The 19,733-nt window shown below is 36.4% G+C and overlaps 2 protein-coding genes and 1 long non-coding RNA gene across 9 annotated transcripts; 1 reads left to right on the top strand and 2 right to left on the bottom strand.

Annotated features, from left to right (window-relative positions):
• Positions 1–511: 511 nt before the first annotated feature.
• Positions 512–14,731, bottom strand: LOC106959930 (serine/threonine-protein kinase DCLK1-like). Of its 7 annotated transcripts, none has more exons than XM_015052803.1 (17): positions 14,631–14,731; positions 12,875–13,069; positions 12,692–12,799; positions 12,095–12,441; positions 8,411–8,510; positions 7,684–7,806; positions 7,508–7,602; positions 6,484–6,571; positions 6,237–6,406; positions 5,938–6,057; positions 5,612–5,758; positions 4,778–4,911; positions 4,617–4,694; positions 4,392–4,488; positions 4,207–4,287; positions 4,016–4,129; positions 512–1,144 (listed from the first exon to the last, which is right to left on the bottom strand). In XM_015052803.1, exons 1-17 carry the CDS (start codon positions 14,662–14,664, stop codon positions 950–952), a joined length of 2,226 nt encoding a protein of 741 aa, XP_014908289.1. In that variant the 5' UTR covers positions 14,665–14,731; the 3' UTR covers positions 512–949. The 7 variants fall into 7 exon arrangements, with proteins under 7 accessions (XP_014908289.1, XP_014908287.1, XP_014908284.1 ...); XM_015052801.1 differs by adding an exon at positions 13,452–13,685 and having other exon boundaries at positions 12,692–13,069; positions 14,631–14,718; XM_015052802.1 differs by adding an exon at positions 2,686–2,750 and having other exon boundaries at positions 988–1,144; positions 12,692–13,069.
• A 27-nt stretch (positions 14,732–14,758) lies between these two features.
• LOC106959935 (uncharacterized) lies at positions 14,759–16,453 on the top strand. The gene is made up of 2 exons (XR_001427464.1): positions 14,759–14,797; positions 15,935–16,453. It is a non-coding gene; the product is annotated as an uncharacterized LOC106959935 (long non-coding RNA).
• Positions 16,454–16,609: 156 nt separating this feature from the next.
• On the bottom strand, positions 16,610–19,592 carry LOC106959933 (spartin-like). The gene is made up of 3 exons (XM_015052807.1): positions 19,434–19,592; positions 18,702–18,792; positions 16,610–17,537 (listed from the first exon to the last, which is right to left on the bottom strand). Exons 1-3 carry the CDS (start codon positions 19,501–19,503, stop codon positions 17,333–17,335), a joined length of 366 nt encoding a protein of 121 aa, XP_014908293.1. The 5' UTR covers positions 19,504–19,592; the 3' UTR covers positions 16,610–17,332.
• Between the last annotated feature and the right edge of the window lie 141 nt (positions 19,593–19,733).

The following is a 19,733-nucleotide window of genomic DNA, read 5'->3' as shown; positions in this document are numbered from 1 at the left end:
TTTTCAACATACTGTGCTCCACTGAGATTCATCTGCACCACCACCATTACAAGAACTAGTTTATTAACCCTAATTTCCTTTGTGAGACAAGTTAATAGAAGTACTAGGTGTCTTTTTACAGTTCAGAATGATTTAATGATCCAGTGTAGCAGCATTTGTCAAATGTGTTTAGGAATTATGAGTCACATCTTTAGATCCCAAAGCACCATGCTTTCAAGAAATGTAACGCTGCAAGATATTAAGCTAATAATGTGATATTTGAATTGAAATTTTTGAAAGTAATATGTATGAAACGTATCAAACATGGGTTTAAATGCAAGAATTCAATAAATTTGTTCTTGTGAAAATTTAGGCAGTACTATGTTGTAACCATGAGGGGGCCCTAGTGAACTACCTCAGATGCTACCTTTCAAGAACAAATTGAAGCTGCATTTGTGGCTTAAGAAAATATTTCCACAAGACTCCAATCAGCTAATTTGAATTTTTTTTTAATCGCCATCTTCCCCCTCCCCCCCTTATAGTTGAACTATAATACCAGCTCTACTCCATTATGGTGTACTTACTCACTGAGCAAACTGATCATATACACAGATGTGGATTTTGCTCATCTTTGTACTCATGCATTACCATTTGGATAAGTACAACTACAACCCAAACTAAAATTTAAGAGAACTACATCAATGGTGAAATGATTGCAGTGCCCCTGCTAGTCCCAGTTTTTAAAGCAAAAAAAAAAAACTGAGAGAAGGCTACTGTCTGAATAAATAGGCCAAATTAGACAAACTTTTACATTTTTTGCATGCTGTCAAGCTGTGTTCATTTTATTGGGCTGTCCTTCAATTTTACAAATGCATCTTAAATTGAGAAAGTGACCAGAAAATGGGTACATTTAAGGACCAGAGACCCATTATCTCTCCAAACAGGAACCTGATGTGATTCTGGACACCTATTAGAAGGGAGAAGTGGGTGAAAGAACGGTGTCGGCTGAACTTGGAGACAATTCTTCCAACTCTAGGGAGACGACGGGGTTGGCCATCTCTGAGGTGGTGGTGGCACCACTGCTGGGCAACAGTTGGGTAGAAAGCTTTACATCCTGGTGGCGTCTTCCTCGGAAAACTTGCTTCTCTTTATCAAGTGGCGTGGTCTAAGAGGGGGTGAAACAGTAGTATATATCAGGTTCTTCTCAAATCAAAGAGGCAAGTTAAAAGTAAAACAGAATAAATTGTGACAAATTGATAGAGAACAAAAGGTGCTTAGCTAATCAGGCACAATGTTAAAAATGTTTGCACCCTCTATGGAGCTACAAATGTCTTGTTTGCCATTTTATAAAACTTAAATGTTTCAGATCAAACTTTAATAAGGCAAAGATAATCTGAATGCATAAAGCAGTTTTCAAATGATATTCAGTATATGAGGGGAAAAAAACATATCCAAAATAAAGTAGCCTTCTGTGAATCAATTTACCCTCTTGCTGAAACATGATCTGCAAAATTACAGCACTTTGATTTTATTTCACTAGCCACACCAATGCCTGATCACTGCAGACATGTAAATAAAAAAAAAATCACTTAATTTGAACCAGTGACAACACAAAATGGGCTAAATTATCCAAAAAAAGACAATTCCCCAACCTAAAGAAATGCAAGACATGGAGGAAATCCTTGATATCCATCAGGCTGGAAAGAGAAGCAAAGTCATTTGCTAGAGGCAGGTAGATTACCTACAAATTGTAGTCCAGAGTAAAACTACCACATATTCAGACTCCAAGTAAAAGGTATCCAATAAATTAATACAGAAAATAAGTACCAAGTAAGTGATCATAACAGCTGATCTAATAGTAAAACAAATCAATTAGCAAAGTTTAAGTAGACACTTTGTTAAGCCCCCTCATCCCATATAAACATTTAGAAATGTTAGAACAGGATAAAATGCTTCCAGTTACAATGTATAGAGTTTATTATACATTTATTTGATCTCCAAATGGCACAAATGCTTCAGCAGTTAAACATAGCAATACAATAAAATGTGTTAAACAAGAGGTCTCATTTAATAAACTGTAGGTTCATGTTAAAGTTTATTCTTCATTCTGTGAAGTTACTCACAGAGGGTAGACAATCCAGGAGCCACTTTGCTGCTTCTGGACATATTGTAGAAAATATTAAAAACAGAAATTCCACTCCAATAGAAATCCTTAAGCAGAATGTTTGGCTTAGAAAGTTGGGTTATGTAGTGTGACAAAAACCCAACCACTTAGGTTTATGGAGTAATTACTTTCAAAACTGCTTTTCAAGTATACCATAAAAATAGTTTGATGATCTAAAGAATTTAAGCGCGACAAAAAATGTAAAAACACAAGATATAAGGGGGAAATACAGTTTTTGTGACACTTGACAGCGCTTCTTGCAAACAGAATTTAAATCACCTCAGAAGGTTTTCTGAATCATTAAATTCAGTTTCTATTGTAAAGGTAACTTAGTGTAATGTGAGAAAATATCACAGTAAACCGTGTAATGAAGAAGAACAGCTGCAGCCCAAACAGCCCAAATGAGATGAGGTAAACTGATGAGGTATGAAAATGATTAAGATGATGGGCGTGGGTCAAATCCATGGGGAATGGGAAATGGAGACTGCCAGCACTTTGCCATGGAAGCACTCACTGCACTTTAGCACTTTGCTGTGTCATACCTTATCCAACACAATCCTGGATTCTGGTTGTGATCCAAAGACCCTGACTTCTGGATGGTTAAGTCCTGGTCCAGCAAAGCAGAGGGAGATGAACTCAGTGGATCACCTTGAACTCAAAGCATCGCTGGCCAAATTGTCAGTAAGGTGTCCAACTTTAGTTTCCTATTAAAGTTACTACTTCACTGGCAAAAGAATTACAAGTAATCTATTTTTTCTTTATTTTACAACACATGAAAACTCACAAATTGTTCACTACATAAAAAAAAACACCATTCAGCATCTCTTCCATCAATAAATAAGCAGTTGAAAAATTCAGTAGTTTCCTATAAAGTAACATCTTGTACACCTAATGACTATAAGCATAATTTATGTGCAGGATGTTGAAGCAACAGTGCCGACAGTCCAGCTAGACAGGATGGGAGCATGGGGCAAAAAAGAAAAAGAAAAACACATGGTAGCATGACTAGGATCTAGTGGAGCTGCTGTGGTGGAGGGAAACGAGTTCGCTGCAGAGTAGAAATGCCATAATCTTCAACTGATTCTTTAATTCAAATTTAAAGTACATGGAGGTAAGAACAATATATAGTCAGAAGAAGAGCCGCAATCCAAAAAGAAAAATATACCACACACACTTTGGGTTGTCAGTAAGTTTACATTTCAGAGGCATTTAATATCAAGGCTTTCACAGATGGGGGGACGGGGAGGAAGTATCAAGAGTAGATAGAGCAACGTTTTAAGTGAAGTCCTTTATGTTTAAACAAGAATAATATTTTCTATGAACTAGTACGGTGGATTATACATTTTAAGATTACATTGAAATAGGGGGTAAATTTTATTTTTTTATGGAATTTATGAACAAAATATTTAGCCAAAAGCTGTTTGCGATGTTTACTACTTCATTTTCAACTAAAAAAATCACTTTGATAATGCAAAATGTAAATGTTATAATTATAAGAAATCCAATAAAGTGAAAATGGGAATTTCTATGTTTTTATTTATATGCAGTATTAAAAAAGTCAAGTCTTTTCAACTACAAGCAGTGATCCCCTAAAGGCAATATCTGTAATCGGTGATATGAGAAATTTGTTTCATCAAAAAATAAATAAGATTCTGCTAAAAATTTAATTGCACCGTGAGGACTACTTTCGGACTACGTTGAATCCTAATGGTTTCCTTTTTGAATGATTAAGCATGAAAAGGAAGGCAGCAAAAAAGAAAAATCAAAATCAGCAAAAAAAAACAAAAAAAAAAAAAAAAAAAAAAAATGCATTCACTGAGGAAAAAAAAAATTACAAGCAAACTTTGCATTGAGTTTCTAATTAGTTCTTACTGTAATTATTGACACTCCTGCTGCAGTGCCGTTGAGCTTGGGTCCATAATTAAAATGCTTCTTGATTTTTCCAGCCACAGCAAGCTGGTGCCCCTTTTCTGACAGACTGTCACCCTGAAAAATACAGACATTGCTTAGCAACTTAGCTTGAGTTTCGGTAATACATGTTTGCAGTGATTTACTGAACTTACATTGACCCAGGGATTATCCAGCACTTGTACAGCTGTGTATCTTTGATCCACAGCTACCTGCAGCATGCCAGTGATCAGAGCCTAGAGATAAATGTGTTACCCATAAATATCTTGGAACATAATGAGAAAATCTGGTCTGACAGATTGTGAAGCATATTCATGGTAAAAGTCAACTTCCAGGCAACCTTGGCAGATTCAGATACATTGTCCCAGTATGGTGCTGGAAATTCAAGATGACCTTTTAGAATCTCTTCAAAGAGGGCCTCCTGGTCTTCACCACTGCTGCAAAAACAAAATGCACAGTTTAAAAAAAAAAAAAGGGGAGAAAAAAACATTTCACAACTGCAAAAGCATATATCAATTAGTGATTATTTTTACTTGATGTAATAATAATAATAAAAAGCACATACCCACGGAAAGGAGGAAAGCCACAGACCAGTATGTAAGTGATGACGCCCGCTGCCCAGATATCAACCTTGAGGCCATATCTGAAGTTACAAAATGAAACATCAGGTTGAAGAAAAACATACATTACAGTTGTTTTGGCCCCACAAACCACATTCGACCTTACCCTGTTTCAGCAACAATCTCTGGTGCTACATAAGTTGGCGTTCCACAAACAGCATAAAGAGGACCATTGACAACAGTAGCCAAGCCAAAGTCTCCCAGTTTCAGAGATTTACTACCATCTAGATGTTCGTACACCTGTGTGACAAGAATGGGCAAAAATGATGAGCAAAGCCCCTACTTGGTGAGACTGAAGTAAAACAAAACAAAAAATATTGCTTCTAAGCACGTTTAATATTTATACTTAATTTTGCATTGCCAATAAAAGCTGTATACCAGTTGTGAGAATATACAGATAAGCTGCGCTGAAAAGTTAAAGCGAATCTTAAAGATTATTTTTGACAGAAACATTATCTGAGGTTAAACTGTAAGCTTCATGCATTACATCTCCAAATAACTGGAGAGGTTTTTACAGTGTTAAATCAAGGGGAAAAAAAAAACAAACTTGTTGGTTTAGAGATATTGAGCTAAACAATTTTCAGCATAGAAAAAAACCCCAACTTATTTTAGGCTTGGATGAGAAAAAGGTAATCCAGCAATTCAATCCAAAAAATTAAAACAAAGATACATTTACCAAAATTAGGTCTATTTCAGGTGTATTTTTTTTTTAAATTAAAACCCCAGATTTCTTTCTTTGAAAACATTATTGCATAACGATTTAAAAAGATTTTTAATCCACAATTTTTACATTATAGATGACACATCCATGTGGAATAAAGCTGACTTGACAGCTGTCCAGCAGACAGTCAGTGACACATTCTCAAAGCAGGATAAGGTTTTTATAAATGCTTATTCCTCAGGATGTGCATTAAGACAGGCTTTATTAAGTACCACTTACCAAGAGATTTTCTGGTTTTATGTCTCTGTGCACAATATTGAGATTGTGGAGGTACTTGATGGCGCTTGCCAAGTTGAACAGCATACAACTGGCATCTCGCTCTGTGTATCTGCTGGAGGAGGTAATGGCATCAAAGAGATCTCCTCCCTGGATAAAAAGTTTTTAAAATGCAAATAATTACTACATGATTATGTAAACTTCCTGAAAGTGATTAATCATATTCTAAACATAACATGTATCAATACAACCTTTCAGGAAAGTAGCTTTGAACCTACATTTACTGATGTATTCACCTATAATCTATTTAACTTAGAAATGCAAAGTACCTTCACCAGCTCCATTACAAGATAGAGATCTCTGCGGGTGTCCATTTCCTCGATTAAGAGGACAATGTTTGGATGTTTCACACGCCTCAGGATGGACACTTCACTCTGTATCATGTGTTCCTGAATGATGCAGAAAAGGAAAGCACATAACTTAAGAATAATTCAGCATTTAAAACATCAGTTTCACAAAGATGTTTAATCCCTGTGCCCCAAACACACACAAAGTAAAATACTAAAGAACGACAAATTAGCACGAATTTTGTGATTTGATGTGATTCTAGAGAAAGAAGAATGCCTACCTTTCCCTTACATTTGTCTTTGCTGATTATTTTTAAAGCGTACTCTCTTCCAGTTGATCTTTCTACACATTCACGAACCACAGCAAAGTTTCCATCCCCTAAAATCCTTCCAACTTTGTATCTGTCTGCTATGGAGGTAGGAACTGGGGAACATTCTTCCACTGGCTCAACTGAGTGAGAAAACATATCTATAATTTCTGAAACATATGGCATAATATGTAGTTTTTTTTTTATGTCACTACCCCACCTTCACTGTTGGGACCATCTCCTTCATCCATGGAGCTGCATACCTTGGTAGAGGCTAACGAGAGTGAAGAGCCACTGTACTGGGATCCCTAAAAACAGGAGGGGGGATCCCCAAATGATCACATCATAAAAAATAATGGCAACACTTTCTAAAGGCTTTAGGAAGAAAAGCTTCAAAAACTCAAATTACATCGAGTCCAAACACAGAAAAGACAAAAACGTGATGCAGAACTGATACACGAGACCCCAATAAGCAATAGAGGACAATTTCAGGAAAATATTTAACTACAATACTATAAATGAAATTGTAATTTAGAGAATTTACATTATATACAAATTAAGTTGCACACAAATTCACAGAGCATGAAAAATTATGTCTGTTATTAATTACACCCTGGCATCCCTTTGCATTATGGTTGTAATTTGAACAATGTTGCAAATCTGCAGGTATATGTGATTCTTGCAAAACAGTGACATGAAAACAAAACAAAAAAAAGTTATGAAATTTTAGTAAGAGGCCATTCAAAGCTTGCATGTGAGCACTAAAGAAATGGCCCCAAATTCTTTAAACGTCCATAAATAAACATTTTTGTTTAATTACATCCCCCTAATATTCACAACATTTTAAAACATTCCAGGGTCTACACAAAACCTTACTGCTGTAATATATTATCCCAAATATTTTAGTGCCTAAAGCAAATGAATGTTGATCCGCACAGATGAAAATACAATAAACAGTAACTATGAAATGCCCATTTCAGACAAATAAGCATCTCTGGATGCAGTTCCTATGCCATCGTACATGTAGCAAAGAAAACAGCAAAGTGCAACAGTATCATTTTAGTACAACAGAAACCTGATAGTCTAAGACAAAAGAGCCCTTTCAAAGCATGACATATGACAGTCAAAAGGTTTAGAAATCATTTGACTATGGGCACAAGGTAAGCTCAAGACAAGAAAAAAAGTAAATATTCAACGACAGCACATAAGTAGTTCTCCATTCTACAAACTTTGGCTGTTATTACCTGTCGTCTTCGGAGGCTAGCAGGACTGGTTAAAATGGGACTTGGAGATTTTCCAGAACGAGGTGTAGAAAGAGTACTGCCCGCAGTGCCATTTGCTGTTAAGACGGCAAAAAAAGACTGATAAGGAACCAAAACATGGGAAGTTCAAGTTTTAATTATTAAACTTATAAACACACATTTACCTGATCCGGCAGGTGAGGGAGACTTGCTTCTGCGAGACATTCCACCAGTTCTCGGCAAGGAACGACCATGAACTGTGGGGAGTCGGCCATATGACGACGACTTTGTCACCCTGCATTCTGGTGAGGAAAAATACATTCAAAGCATGAAATGTATTTTAACATTCAAGGTGATTAAGATTCTATTTAGAATAAGCAATCATTCTGAGACATGAGGTGGAATCTGAACAAAAAGATTCTGCACAAAACTAGGTCAAAAATGGAGGGGGAAAAAAGTATTGCCTGCAGACACACACACCTCATTCCAAGTATAGAACTAGATCAGTCAGTGAAAATATCATCTGCATTCAGAGGTTGGCATATTTCCAGCAAATCTCCTCAGACCAGATTAAATTACCTCTGAGCTGTGTTTAAGCAGCAAATATACTGTGCAAAGGTTAACATACTTTCCCACAACATAACTTAGTATAAAACAATCTACAGTGCAGTGAAAAACGGTTAGACACAAGTTAGTGTAAGATGATTTGATGTGAGAAGAGGGAACACAATATTACAATGCTAAATAAAAGACGCATTAAAGAATTATCTGGGAAATGGGGAGAAATTTTTTTTTAGCTTACCAAGCATTTATATAGGACACAAACAAAGATACTTAAACATGTTTATGAACTGAAAGTCAATATCACATTTAGCCCACTCAAATCCTTATAGACGTACTACTTACCATTTTCATCCAAATTGAAATCATCTTGATAGCGAAACTTTTCAGGACCACAAGCAATAAAAATGTCATCTTCTGCAAAAAAGTCCTGAAGACATGTGACCTGTCAAAGAGATTTAAAACAGGATTCTTAAAAACTACTCTTCAAAGAAAATACCCTATTTTGCATAGAGGTTAATGTTTTTATGTCAACTGATTTTAGCTTTTGACATTTCAAAAGTATTAATTGTTCAGTTTAAATTGGTCAAATGGCTTTTTCAAGACTCAACTCACACTCGTCTCAGGACTTGTAAGCCTACCTTTGGACTCAAGTAGAAAGACTTTTGACTAGCAAAACACTCATTTGGTCCCATCTCTGGGTGATACGGCGTTAAAATGTGCAGTGTAATTACCCTTTATTGCCTGGGATCGTGTAAAAAAAACAAAACAAAAAAAACAACTCTGACATCCATACCTGATAATGTCAAAACAATATTGTTCTGAAGGTGAAAGCAAAGAAAATGTCTCATGATTGAAGACCTTTGAAATGTGTATCTCTATTCTGAAATGTCAGTGAGCACCAATCACCCATTAAAAAAAATAAATAAAATAAAACAGATAAATGCATGATTTTTCTGTTTTTAGCATCGTTTCTAAATCAATCTAGCTGCACTTCACAAGAGTCTATTATGTACAATTTGTTGCACCCTAATTTCTGACAAGTCTGACTGTAAAAATATTGGTGACATATGACCAATAAATGCTTCTATTCATAAAAAAAGACACTATTCTGAGTTTGCAACCCATACACACAACCTTTATCAGCTCTGCTTTTTGAAATGCTACCATCTTTCTGTTGTGCATTTTACTCTTTAAAACAAAATGATTTTCAGTTGATACACTTAGGAAAAACTAACATTTTTAAAGAGCTCATGCTAAAAGACATTTCCACTTTTCCTAAATAGGATGGTTTGAGTCAAACTGTATAAGAGTTTGACAAAATTAAGTTGTTCATTGTCTAAATAGCTAGACATGCACAAGACATTCCCCACTGGCTTAGATATTCCTTTTGAAAAATATAAAACCCATATAAAGTGTGGGAATGCTAAGGCCTTGCCAGACTGTCAACATGTAAAAATAAACTATAAAGCATGAACTAAAATCTCCTCACCATCACATATTTCATGAATTTTAGAAACATCCAGTATGCATCAAAAGTATGACCCGTTTGTTTAATAAAGGTTAAAGAACCATGAAAACTCCCCCTTTGATGACAGCGGGTGATCATCTGGCCATCTGTTGGCACAACATGACATAGCAAGCACTGAATAAAGAACACAAAATGGCAGAGATCAAATTTATTAAACTGTGTAATAAACCCACAAAGTACTCACACCATTAGAGAAACTTAGAAAAAAAATCTTAAAGAATCATAATTGTATACAAGACAAGTAGTTTCTTTGGGACTGAGGAGGGAGATTCTTGGGAATGACCCACTTCTCTAGGTACAACCTGCTAGTACCTGGTTGGAATCCTTATCGCCTTCAGAATTGCCTTTTTTTTTCTTCTTGGCATGGATTAGGAAATAAAAGATGTTGGAAACATCCTTCTTGAAAATGAGTGGCAGTCAACTATATATCCATAATGAAAATCTGCTGTTCCAACCTAAAGGTAACCTGTTTAAAATCAGCTGACTGTAAAGGTCACTTACTTCCCTTTCATGACAAGGAGACCAGTTTGAGATGATTTGAGCTTTGTGACATGGTGCTTGATCTTACTGAAAGTAGCCATCACCTACTGTAGCCCATCTGTTCCACTTTGTGTGCTCCAATATGGTATTCTTTATACTTTGGTTAGAACAGGTAATTATTTAAACCACATTTTCCTTTTAAATGTGTCAAAAAAAAAGTCAATTTTCCTCTGGCCACTAACATCCAGTGAGCACACAACTGTTGCTCACTAGATATCTTCTCCATTTACAGTCAGTCCCTCTTGACTGACCATCTTAAGAGATGGTCGTATGTCAAAATCCAATAGCTCAGCAGTTTTTTAAATGCTCATATTAGCCAATCTGGCATCAACAACCAATCCATATTCAAAGTCGAGTTACCCCACTGCTCCATTTGAACTTCTGAAATGAGGCTTCATCACATTTAGATGATACATGCTTTGAATTGCTGTTTCCAAAAGATTGAACAAGTGTATGTCAGGGACATTCAAGTTAATGGCAACAATAAAGTTCAATGGTTTAGTTCACTCCTGACTTTAAAAAGATGTGTCCCCAAGTATGTTCTATGGCATTGCAAAACAAAAACTAAACACATTAACGTCAGACACAGTCATGCTGCCATATGTACAAAACGGCAGAAAGTAAAACGCAGATGAATCCTGCCACTAACTCACATGCTCACTGCTCTGCTGCAGAGACTGTTACTTAGCAACCACTTCAAGAAACCATTCATCCCAGTGTTACAGCTAAAACAGAAAGCACACAGGACAGAGTTTTTGAAGTGAATTTTAAAGGAGTTACTATTTTTATGGGATGCTTAATCAAGCTTTTGATTAGTTGCCACATTCATTTCCCTTAAAAACAGGCAACCTCCTGGAATATTATAATTTCAAGAGCTTTCAATAGTAGTATTTGGGTATACTGTGGCTGGCTAATCAAGCAATGTAAATACATGTCAATAACCATTGTGCAAAAAGTACTTTTCTGGAAATACTTCAATATTTAGGAGACTAATCTGAAATCAGATTGCATGGTTCCATCTAACAGTGTTCTGTTGTTGTAGGGATATGGGATGGAGACCTAGAAACCCATTTCTGGTAATACATTTAGCAATTATTCCCAGGTGATTTTTAACGTACTGTGCTCTGTCTTTGAGTAAGAAAGAAACTGCAGGAGGGATGACAGGAAAAAAAAAAAACATCCAGAAAACCTTCAGTACAGCAGTAGTCCAAAGCTGTACTGAGCTTTGGACTACTGGTCCATTCAGAAAATCAGAATGGATCAAGCTTATCCCCACGTCATCCAAGTACTGTAAATATCAATTTCCCATAGATCATACCTTGGTAAAACTAAAAGCGGAACTAACTAATGCACATAGGCCATTTACTCCCATTCAAGCAATTAATCTTTTAGAAGGTAGATGGAAAAAAAAAAAAAAAAAAAAGCATAAGAGTACTCTACAATACAGAGCACTTAGTTGTTGGACTTTCTTATATGACTTTAAATGCAAAACATCCAGAACTAACATATAGCTTGCTGAACTTATAAAGTTTAATGAAATTTACGTTTTTGATAATCCTATTAATGTCGATCATCAAAACTGAAGTTTCATAGACGATTGATTCCAGTGACCGGAAGGGTCAATGTGCAACCTCTTCAACTTGAAATGACAGACTCATATTGCTGAGTAACATTTTACAATCTTGAAGATGATGGCAACATAAATATTTGAATATCCACTGTAGGCAAGGAGAGCACTAAAACTGAGTACAAACACAACCCGTCATAAAGTAAAATATTTTTTCGGAAACAAGAAAAAAAAAAAAAAAGAATGACTCCATTGATGCCAAAGGGTTCCTAAGCTTTTGTGACATTAAAGATATCTCTGTTTTACCCAGTTTGCAAATGTATATAAAATAACTAAATGAACAAACTCAAAACTTGAGTTTTACAGAACCAGAGAGAATTTTAACACCTACCATTTTGCCATCAACAGTATATAGCCTTTTGACGACCCCAGAGTCCAGCTTGATGGCATCTGTGATGTCACTCATGACTTGATCAAAGGAGTGTGCCGTCTTCCTGTTGAGCAAGACCCGAACAGCTTTGCGAGGTTTGACTCCACTGCGGACAATCGTCACCAGTTTGGGCTTTATGAAGTCTTTGGTCTCCCTGGTTTCTGGGGATCCAGCCATGGCGCTGCCAAGGGAAGAAGGATCGCGGACAGAAGCTGCAGTCCTGGCGCCAACTGCCCAGTTGGGATTCACATTCTTCGTATAGTCCAGTTTCTTGAAAGGCTCTATAGATGCACAAACATAGCTTTCTCCTGCAGAAAGTTGGAATAGAAAAGTTAAAATACAAATATGAAACAAAATGCTAAAATGTGAGAATGATTGAATAAAGAGCCGAGTATGAGCACATGTTCTTAGATGGCCGTGCCATTTTGTTTACATCATGCACTTTCCGACTTGGTTGGACTATAATGTTTGCACTTAAGACAGCTGACATAACTTGCCTATGATTCAATATAAATTAAAATTTTTAAACAAAGTTACAACAAAAGGGCACAAACTCACCTTCCACCAGCTGTTCTATGTTGGTAATCTTGGTTACTCCGTCAACAGTATATATGGTCCTCACTCCTTGGGGCAAGTTGACATTATCTGAGAGAGATCTAGTGAGATCTGCAAGGAGAGCATCTAGTGATCTAAATCTCTCCTGAGAAATGGCATACACAATCCCTTTAAAGTAGCGGTCACCGTTGCGGTAGAAACGAATCTTCTTGGCCTTTTTTTCTAAGCTCAGTGCTTGCAGTGTCCTGGTTCTGTAAAGGCTGCAGTGAGCACTATGAGTTGGACTAGGGAGACCATTCCCTCTGGAGCCCCTTCGAGTGTATCTCTGAGACTTGTCCCGCTCATCAAAATGCTCCAGGTCCATGACTGCTGAATTACACCCTAAAATAAAAAAGGAACAAACAAACAAAAAAAGAAAATCTTTAAAAAAAAAATAAAAATCCTTTATCTGAAACTGACTAAAACCCACCACATTAGAACCATGTTTTGTGACAGGCTATATTCTCCTTCTGATTTGTGCAAGCTCTAATGCTGCAACTGTTCCTAGTAAACATAAAGAAGCATGTCACACCCATCTAATGCTCCCTGGTGTCTCATAATATAAACAGTGTAAAATTAAATACATATTTTAGACAATTATTAAATGGACATAACTACCCAAATTATTTTTCAGAAGAAAAATTATAGTAAACTAAACACGAATAGAAAATGAATGGTAAAATAAATAAATAAAAAAAAATCTAATTCCATTGCAGTCCCTTACCTTGGAGGTGAGGATACAGAGGTAGGCAAAAAGGGTCTGTGCGGAAGTCTTAAATATTCTTATTTATGCGATGCCTTGGAGGAAGCATACGTCCCTTTGTTTGGCCTGTGATTGTCCTTAGCCGTCCCGCTGTGTCTGTTCTGTTGTGTGTGCTCACATGCAGACTGGAGGCAGGGCAGCCGGTGTCCTCTACCCTCCCCTGCTCTTATTCCATTGCGGTGATTTAGCAGACCGCTGCAAGAACGTGCCGTCAGCATGGCCCGCGCACGTTTATGACAGAGCGCGCAAACGCAGGATGCGCGGTCACGTAAGCCATACAGTAAAATGAGGATTAAACAGAGTAACATTGTGTAGATATGAGTAGAAAGGGATACCAATCGCTCCTCCGTTTTTCTTAACATTGTGAGTTGATGCATAGAAGAAAAACTGTCATCACGTGTAAATGCGTGCATGAAGCGTTTTGGGGTACACTGGTTGAAGCATAAGCGTAACAGAATACAGGTCATTTACCCTCAAGGGTATTGTCATTTACCCTAGTGTACCAGTTTAGGTACACTAAACTGGGAATCAGTTTAGTGTACCTGATTTCCATTAAATCCACTCTTTCCCGCATGTTTTTTTCTTTTCTTCTTTTTTTTTTGTTGCTCTTATAATTTCATAATTTATCTCGATTTAACAAATTTCATCATTAAGTCACAACACGTACTATACACGAGTGAAAAGGGAAACACCGTTCTCAATAACTGCAAAACATTTTCATGGCCGTATTCATCAAATTAATATATTGCAAATATTCTCAAAGTATACGATTTGATATTTTTTATGTGTTCAATTGATTTATATATTTTTTAAATTGTCCAACTTTCCTCCATGCATCTTCCTCAAACATATGAATGATGAAAAAAAAAAAAACATGATAAATAACTGTTCAATTTATTCCCAAAGTTGCAGACAATCTGTGTATGTAACAAAACAAAGATAAGTATAGGTCAAATTAATGACGAAGATAGCCGAGAATGAGGTTGGCATTTTACACAAACATCTGCTTTCGCTATGACTTCGTACTTCGTTTTTAAAAGGGGTCTGTGAATTGATGACAGACATCTCTTCGGGTAAATATTTAAAGCTAAGCGCACTCTGTAATACTTCAGATTTGAAGAGGAGTTCTGAAATCCTTACCATTTGGAGCGCATGTCATAAACTCACCGTCCATTTACAAATCACTTTTACCTGTTTCACACAGGTGTAGGTGATGTGTTTAATTAACTTCATCAGACAGATTCTTGTCACGTTAAAAGCACGTGACGGCTGGCTCTCTTATCTCCGGGTGAGTGATTTTCTCAAGGGTAACTAGGACTTTAAAAATATATATATTTATTAACCTTTTCAAAAGGGTGAAGATTTTGGATCCAGCTCCACTTTTATTAGTGATATTGTTTGCTCAACTATGCCAACACAAACATTAGGACTTGGCTTTAATTCAAGAGCCTTGATAAATCCTTAGAATCTTGAAGAAGGCAAATTGCTGATCAGGCTAAACATCTAAAGGTTATTAACCAACAACAGCAAAGGGGGTGGGGGGATTGTTTCTTTGAACACTAGTATCATCTCTCTCTCTCTCTTTAATGTCATTACTTTTTGTATAGCAGGCTAAACTGACTCATGAAGTTTATAATATCCAGAAATGATAATTGTTGAGCTTTAACAGCACTAATAATAGGCAAAGGCAATTTGCCTTTTGATTCTTGCATTGCATTGTTATAGCAGCAGCTGACTTCAGAGAAGTGCCTGTGTACTCAACCAAGAGTTTGGGTTAAGAGTCTCTTCCAATTGTATTTATTGGGCAAGAAGCAGACTTTCTTTTAGACACACCAGGAAAGGATGTTTGGATTAATTAAACTGAATCTCAATGTAGCTGTCAGAAAAGTATTGTTTCTGCAGAAGTGCTTAGGCCTTACAACACTGAGCACAAACAAGACGTCTATTAAGGTTCTAGGAATGTGTTTTTATTACAATTCAGAGTTTAACTCTTCCTGGTTTCTAAAACAAAATTAAGTAACACCATCTGTGTCATCATTGTAATCCTGAGATTAACCAGGGCAGTAGAGTCATAATACTGCGCTAGGAATACATTTAATTACCATGTGTGTATTCTCATGCTTTGCATGAAGACGCTGGAGATGCTGGAGTGATTTATTTTTTTTCTGTCAGTCAAAAAGCCAGCAGGTGCTTACTGTCTTATATGTCTTATGTAAATTGCTATATTAGCTGCACTGAGGTTCTGCTGTGGAAGACTATATTCACTAGGAAGAACATAGTTGACAAAGTGCTGACCAATGTTAAAATCTATAGATGAAAAAGTGAATGTTACACTCCTTGAAAAACAAGATCAAGCAACATATTTTTTGGTTAATTAAATGAGTTTCATCAGTCCAGAGGAATGTTTTTGTACATACCATGTTTAACCTGGTGTTTTCTTTCAGCCCTCATCACTGGAAGACTCAGTGAATCTGCAAGAAAAGTGGCCATCTACCACACTGACTGGTTCTCTGATGGATCAAACTTTTGGTTCAAGCTGGTAGCCTCAACCCAGTGCATGCCCAACCAATACTGTTGGACAAATCGACTGTTCTATGGGGCAAATGCTACCAGTGCGCCAGGATCAATTTCTGTCAGCCTCATTTCAAATCATGGAAGACCATTTCCTAAACAAGCCATCTGCATCTCAGGACTTCATTTCAACTGACCCTCTTTTAGAGGGTCATCTTTTAGTCATGTGGTACCAGCAGTCTCATCTTTGAGCCAAACAATTTGTGAGCTGACTTCTAACCAAATTGATCCTCATGATGAAACTCCACAAGAATTAAACTGTGCCTTGAGAAATGTTGATTTAGACCATAGTGACCTCATTGGTCATTGATTCAGCACCTGAAATGTTAAATATCCATTAACATTTTGAGGCAAAGTTGTTTGGTAATGAATAAATAGCAAGTGGAAATATACTTTTCATTTGTCAAAATATTTTTATTGAGGTTTTTCCAGGTGAAAAGTGCCATTATTGATCTAAAGATTTTAATCAGCTGGCAGCCAAAAGCAACACTGGACCATAAAGGGAGACAACATGATACAGTTTCACAAAATGGGGGAATGATACCAAGTTAGGATCACACAAATTAATTTCCAATTTATTACTCGTTTTGTTCACCTCACACACAGAAGAAACCTTTATTATCATTTAAAGTAACATTTTTAAGACAATTCTTCAGTAAAATTGCACAACAAAAGGCAGTATTACAGCTTGCAGGTTAATACAAATATCAGAATTTATAGTTACACTTCATACTATCAGGTTAGGCAATATTTTAATCTCCTTAGTGGAATGTAGGAATCTTCTTTAAGGATGATTAAATAAAGACAAATGAAAACAAAGAAATGTTAAAGTTACAATTTATCCAGCATGTTAGACTTAACATTGTTTCTAAGCACACCAAGAGATAAAATGTTAACTCCACAGACAAAACCATTATATGTGATCATCAAAATTAAACAATTTTTTTTTATAGACCAATTTAATCTGATAACACAAAAATACTCGAGGTTTTTAAATATTTACCCCATTTGTAAAATATCGCCCTCAATTTAAATATGGAGAGCATATCAATGTGCTTCAAGTTTTGGTTTCCACTTTCTGGATGTTGATCCAGCCGCTGTATGTTTAAAGTGCATGAAAGCGAAACCATTGTGTGGAGTATGCACATCACAGTAGCTACTTAGCAAATATAGAGCATGTTCTTATAAATAATGAGTACTAAATATAGACCTTTCTGATTAGCAAATAAGTTTTAAGGCATTGTTGAGAAAACGAGGCAGGATATCAACAGCTATTTGGTGAGTTTCTCCACTTCCTTTCCGTTTGGTGGCTTTTCCTGAAGCTTGTAGTCTTCCAAAATAGCCTGTGCCGTTTGCTTCCCAGTTCTTTTAACCACAGCTTTGATCCCCAGGTTGTCAATGTTGAAGGCAGTAATACCGACATTAATGGCAGAATTGACAGCGTTGTCCGTGGCTTGTCCCGCTGCTGTGCCGTACCTTCCAAGTTGGCAGCAGAGTCAAATTGGGTGGGAGGTCAGAGTAAGAGATAAGAGAATTAATTAGTATTGAGTGCAAGGACTGCAAAGATGCCATGCAGGAGTTCCACTTTACAATTACACCCAAGCAAGTTCACAAACCAAAAATTTTTATTAGCAGAAGTTTTCTGCAGAAAAGAAATTAGGCAAATACTTAAATTAATGCTGAAGCTCTTTAAAATTCTCATCTTGCTTAATGAATCTTAGAATAGTTTAATACAACCAAAATTATTCAAAGTAGAAAGATGGGTAACACTTTATTTGACGGGCTGTGCATAAGACTGACAAGACACAACACCTGTCATGAATATGAAGGAGTCTTTATGAATGTCTATGACTGTTGTCATAAAGTGTCATTCAGTAAATAATGACGCTTTTAAAGCAAAGTTGCTTTAAAATCCATTAAAAGTCCCAACTTTGCATTATTTTGGAAATAATGACTTTAATGTAAAGTTGGCACTTTTAAAGCAACTTTGCACTAAAAGTGTCATTTACTGAATGACACTTCATGACAACATTCATAAAGACTCCTTCATGTTCATGACAGGTGTTATTTCATGTTTATGACAGTGTCATGTCAGTCTTATGCACACCCCGTCAAATAAAGTGTTACCGAAAGGATGTAGCAAAACTCCAGTATTGAGTGTGTATTCATAATTTACAACAGAAATTTGAAATGGTTATAATTAATTCATACAAGACCCAACTTCAATTGATAGAGAATGGAGAGATTTCAGTCAACCAGAAATCAGTGAAGCAGCATAGTGAGGAGAATTAGCACAAGTGAAAGGGAAGTAAAGTGAATCACTGCTGAAAATAACTGCAAAGTGGATTGTGGAAGAAAAAAAAAACCAATGGGAAAAAGGGGAACTATGTTTAATTAGTGTCAGAACAAGTTAAAAAGCTGTGTATTGTTAGAAAGAATTACTGTTCTTCTCATTAGATGTATCAAAGACGTTTTGTAGAGCTCTATATCTGTAAAGCAAATTGAGGAGGAATACAAGTGAGCGTTTGATTTAGCTTCTCTTGTGCAAGAGGTCATTTGCAACATACAAAGGGAAAAAAAAAAAAAAAAGTCTAGTAAACTGAGAGAATGGTGGAGAAAATCCTTTTCACAAAAACTTACTTATGTTTTATGGTGGTGACTGTTTCTGCTGCAACATTTGTGGTGATGTCCTTAGCAGCTGCTTCCAAACCATTCCAAACAGTTGCGAATCCTAGTAACAAGAAAAAAAAAAAAACACTTTCTTATATTCTTAATGACACTTTTCTTGCTTTTTTTAATGAGCCAAGCAAAAACAAACCTTTACAATGGTTGGATCCAAATAAATAGCCTAAATCTGGTTTCGTAATGTTATAGAACTATTTGGTACAAAAAGATGGAGCCGATTGGATCTTTTTGTACCAGCAAGACTCGGTAAGTCTTCACCTTCTGATTGTTTAAATTCAAAACTGAACAGGAAAATGGGAGCTACAACACTGCAAACACGCCTTCATCCGCCAACACTGCCTGGGAAACCTATTGCTAATATTTTGTCAACCACAAACATCAGTACAGTTATAGTAAATGTACTGATGTTTGTTACATTTTTCTGTAACACAGAAAATGGTGCATTACTATAGTAATCTTTAGATGACACTAATTAGCAAAACAGCTTTAAAAATCATGCATCTTTTCCTTCTACTTTACAATAGTGTCCTATCTTGCATTTCCCTGTAGTAAAAAATACAATGACAATAAGGTTTGTTGTTGAAATGTTACATAGTAATATCTATGAATGAGTTAAAAGACAATTAATACTTTCAAAGAATATTCTATAGACTCCTTAGAGGTAACAGAAGTGTAGTTTGACCTTACCTTGCACTCCACTGGCAGCCACCACCATGGCTCCGTCCATGTTCGAGCGCCCGTCTTTGTCCTTCTTCATGGACTCGGGAATCAGTTTGCCACCGTGCTTTTTCACATGAGGAGCCAACTCTCGACCAACACAGTTAGCCACAGTACACACACCGTCCACTGCACAGGAAGAGCGCCACTCAATTAGAGGTTCACCACAAAACCCACCGGTCACACAAGGTCAGTAAAGAAAAAAAAAAAAAAAAAAAATGGGGGCGGGAAGCGGGTTCGGTCCCCTAGAAACTGGCGGACTTTAACGGG

The sequence above is a fragment of the Poecilia latipinna genome, unplaced genomic scaffold (assembly GCF_001443285.1).
Source record: "Poecilia latipinna isolate Pla-1442-1.1 unplaced genomic scaffold, P_latipinna-1.0 Scaffold1134, whole genome shotgun sequence".
Classification (NCBI taxonomy): domain Eukaryota; kingdom Metazoa; phylum Chordata; class Actinopteri; order Cyprinodontiformes; family Poeciliidae; genus Poecilia; species Poecilia latipinna.
Note: the sequence above shows the minus strand (reverse complement) of the source record. Positions and strands in the feature narration are given on the sequence as shown.

Bases quoted from the DNA above. Each gene is read 5' to 3' on its own strand.
- LOC106959930 (XM_015052798.1), bottom strand. From the start codon at position 14,664: ATGGACGGTGAGTTTATGACATGCGCTCCAAATG. The intron at 5,759-5,937 runs GTACTTTGCATT...CTTTTTATCCAG, and splicing joins TTGTAATGGAGCTGGTGAAG to GGAGGAGATCTCTTTGATGC. The intron at 1,145-4,015 runs GTAAGAACTAAT...ACCCCCTCTTAG, and splicing joins CAGGAGTGTCAATAATTACA to ACCACGCCACTTGATAAAGA.
- LOC106959933 (XM_015052807.1), bottom strand. From the start codon at position 19,503: ATGAAGAAGGACAAAGACGGGCGCTCGAACATGGACGGAGCCATGGTG. The intron at 18,793-19,433 runs GTAAGGTCAAAC...TCTTGTTACTAG, and splicing joins GGCTGCCAGTGGAGTGCAAG to GATTCGCAACTGTTTGGAAT. The intron at 17,538-18,701 runs GTAAGTTTTTGT...CCAACTTGGAAG, and splicing joins GTCACCACCATAAAACATAA to GTACGGCACAGCAGCGGGAC.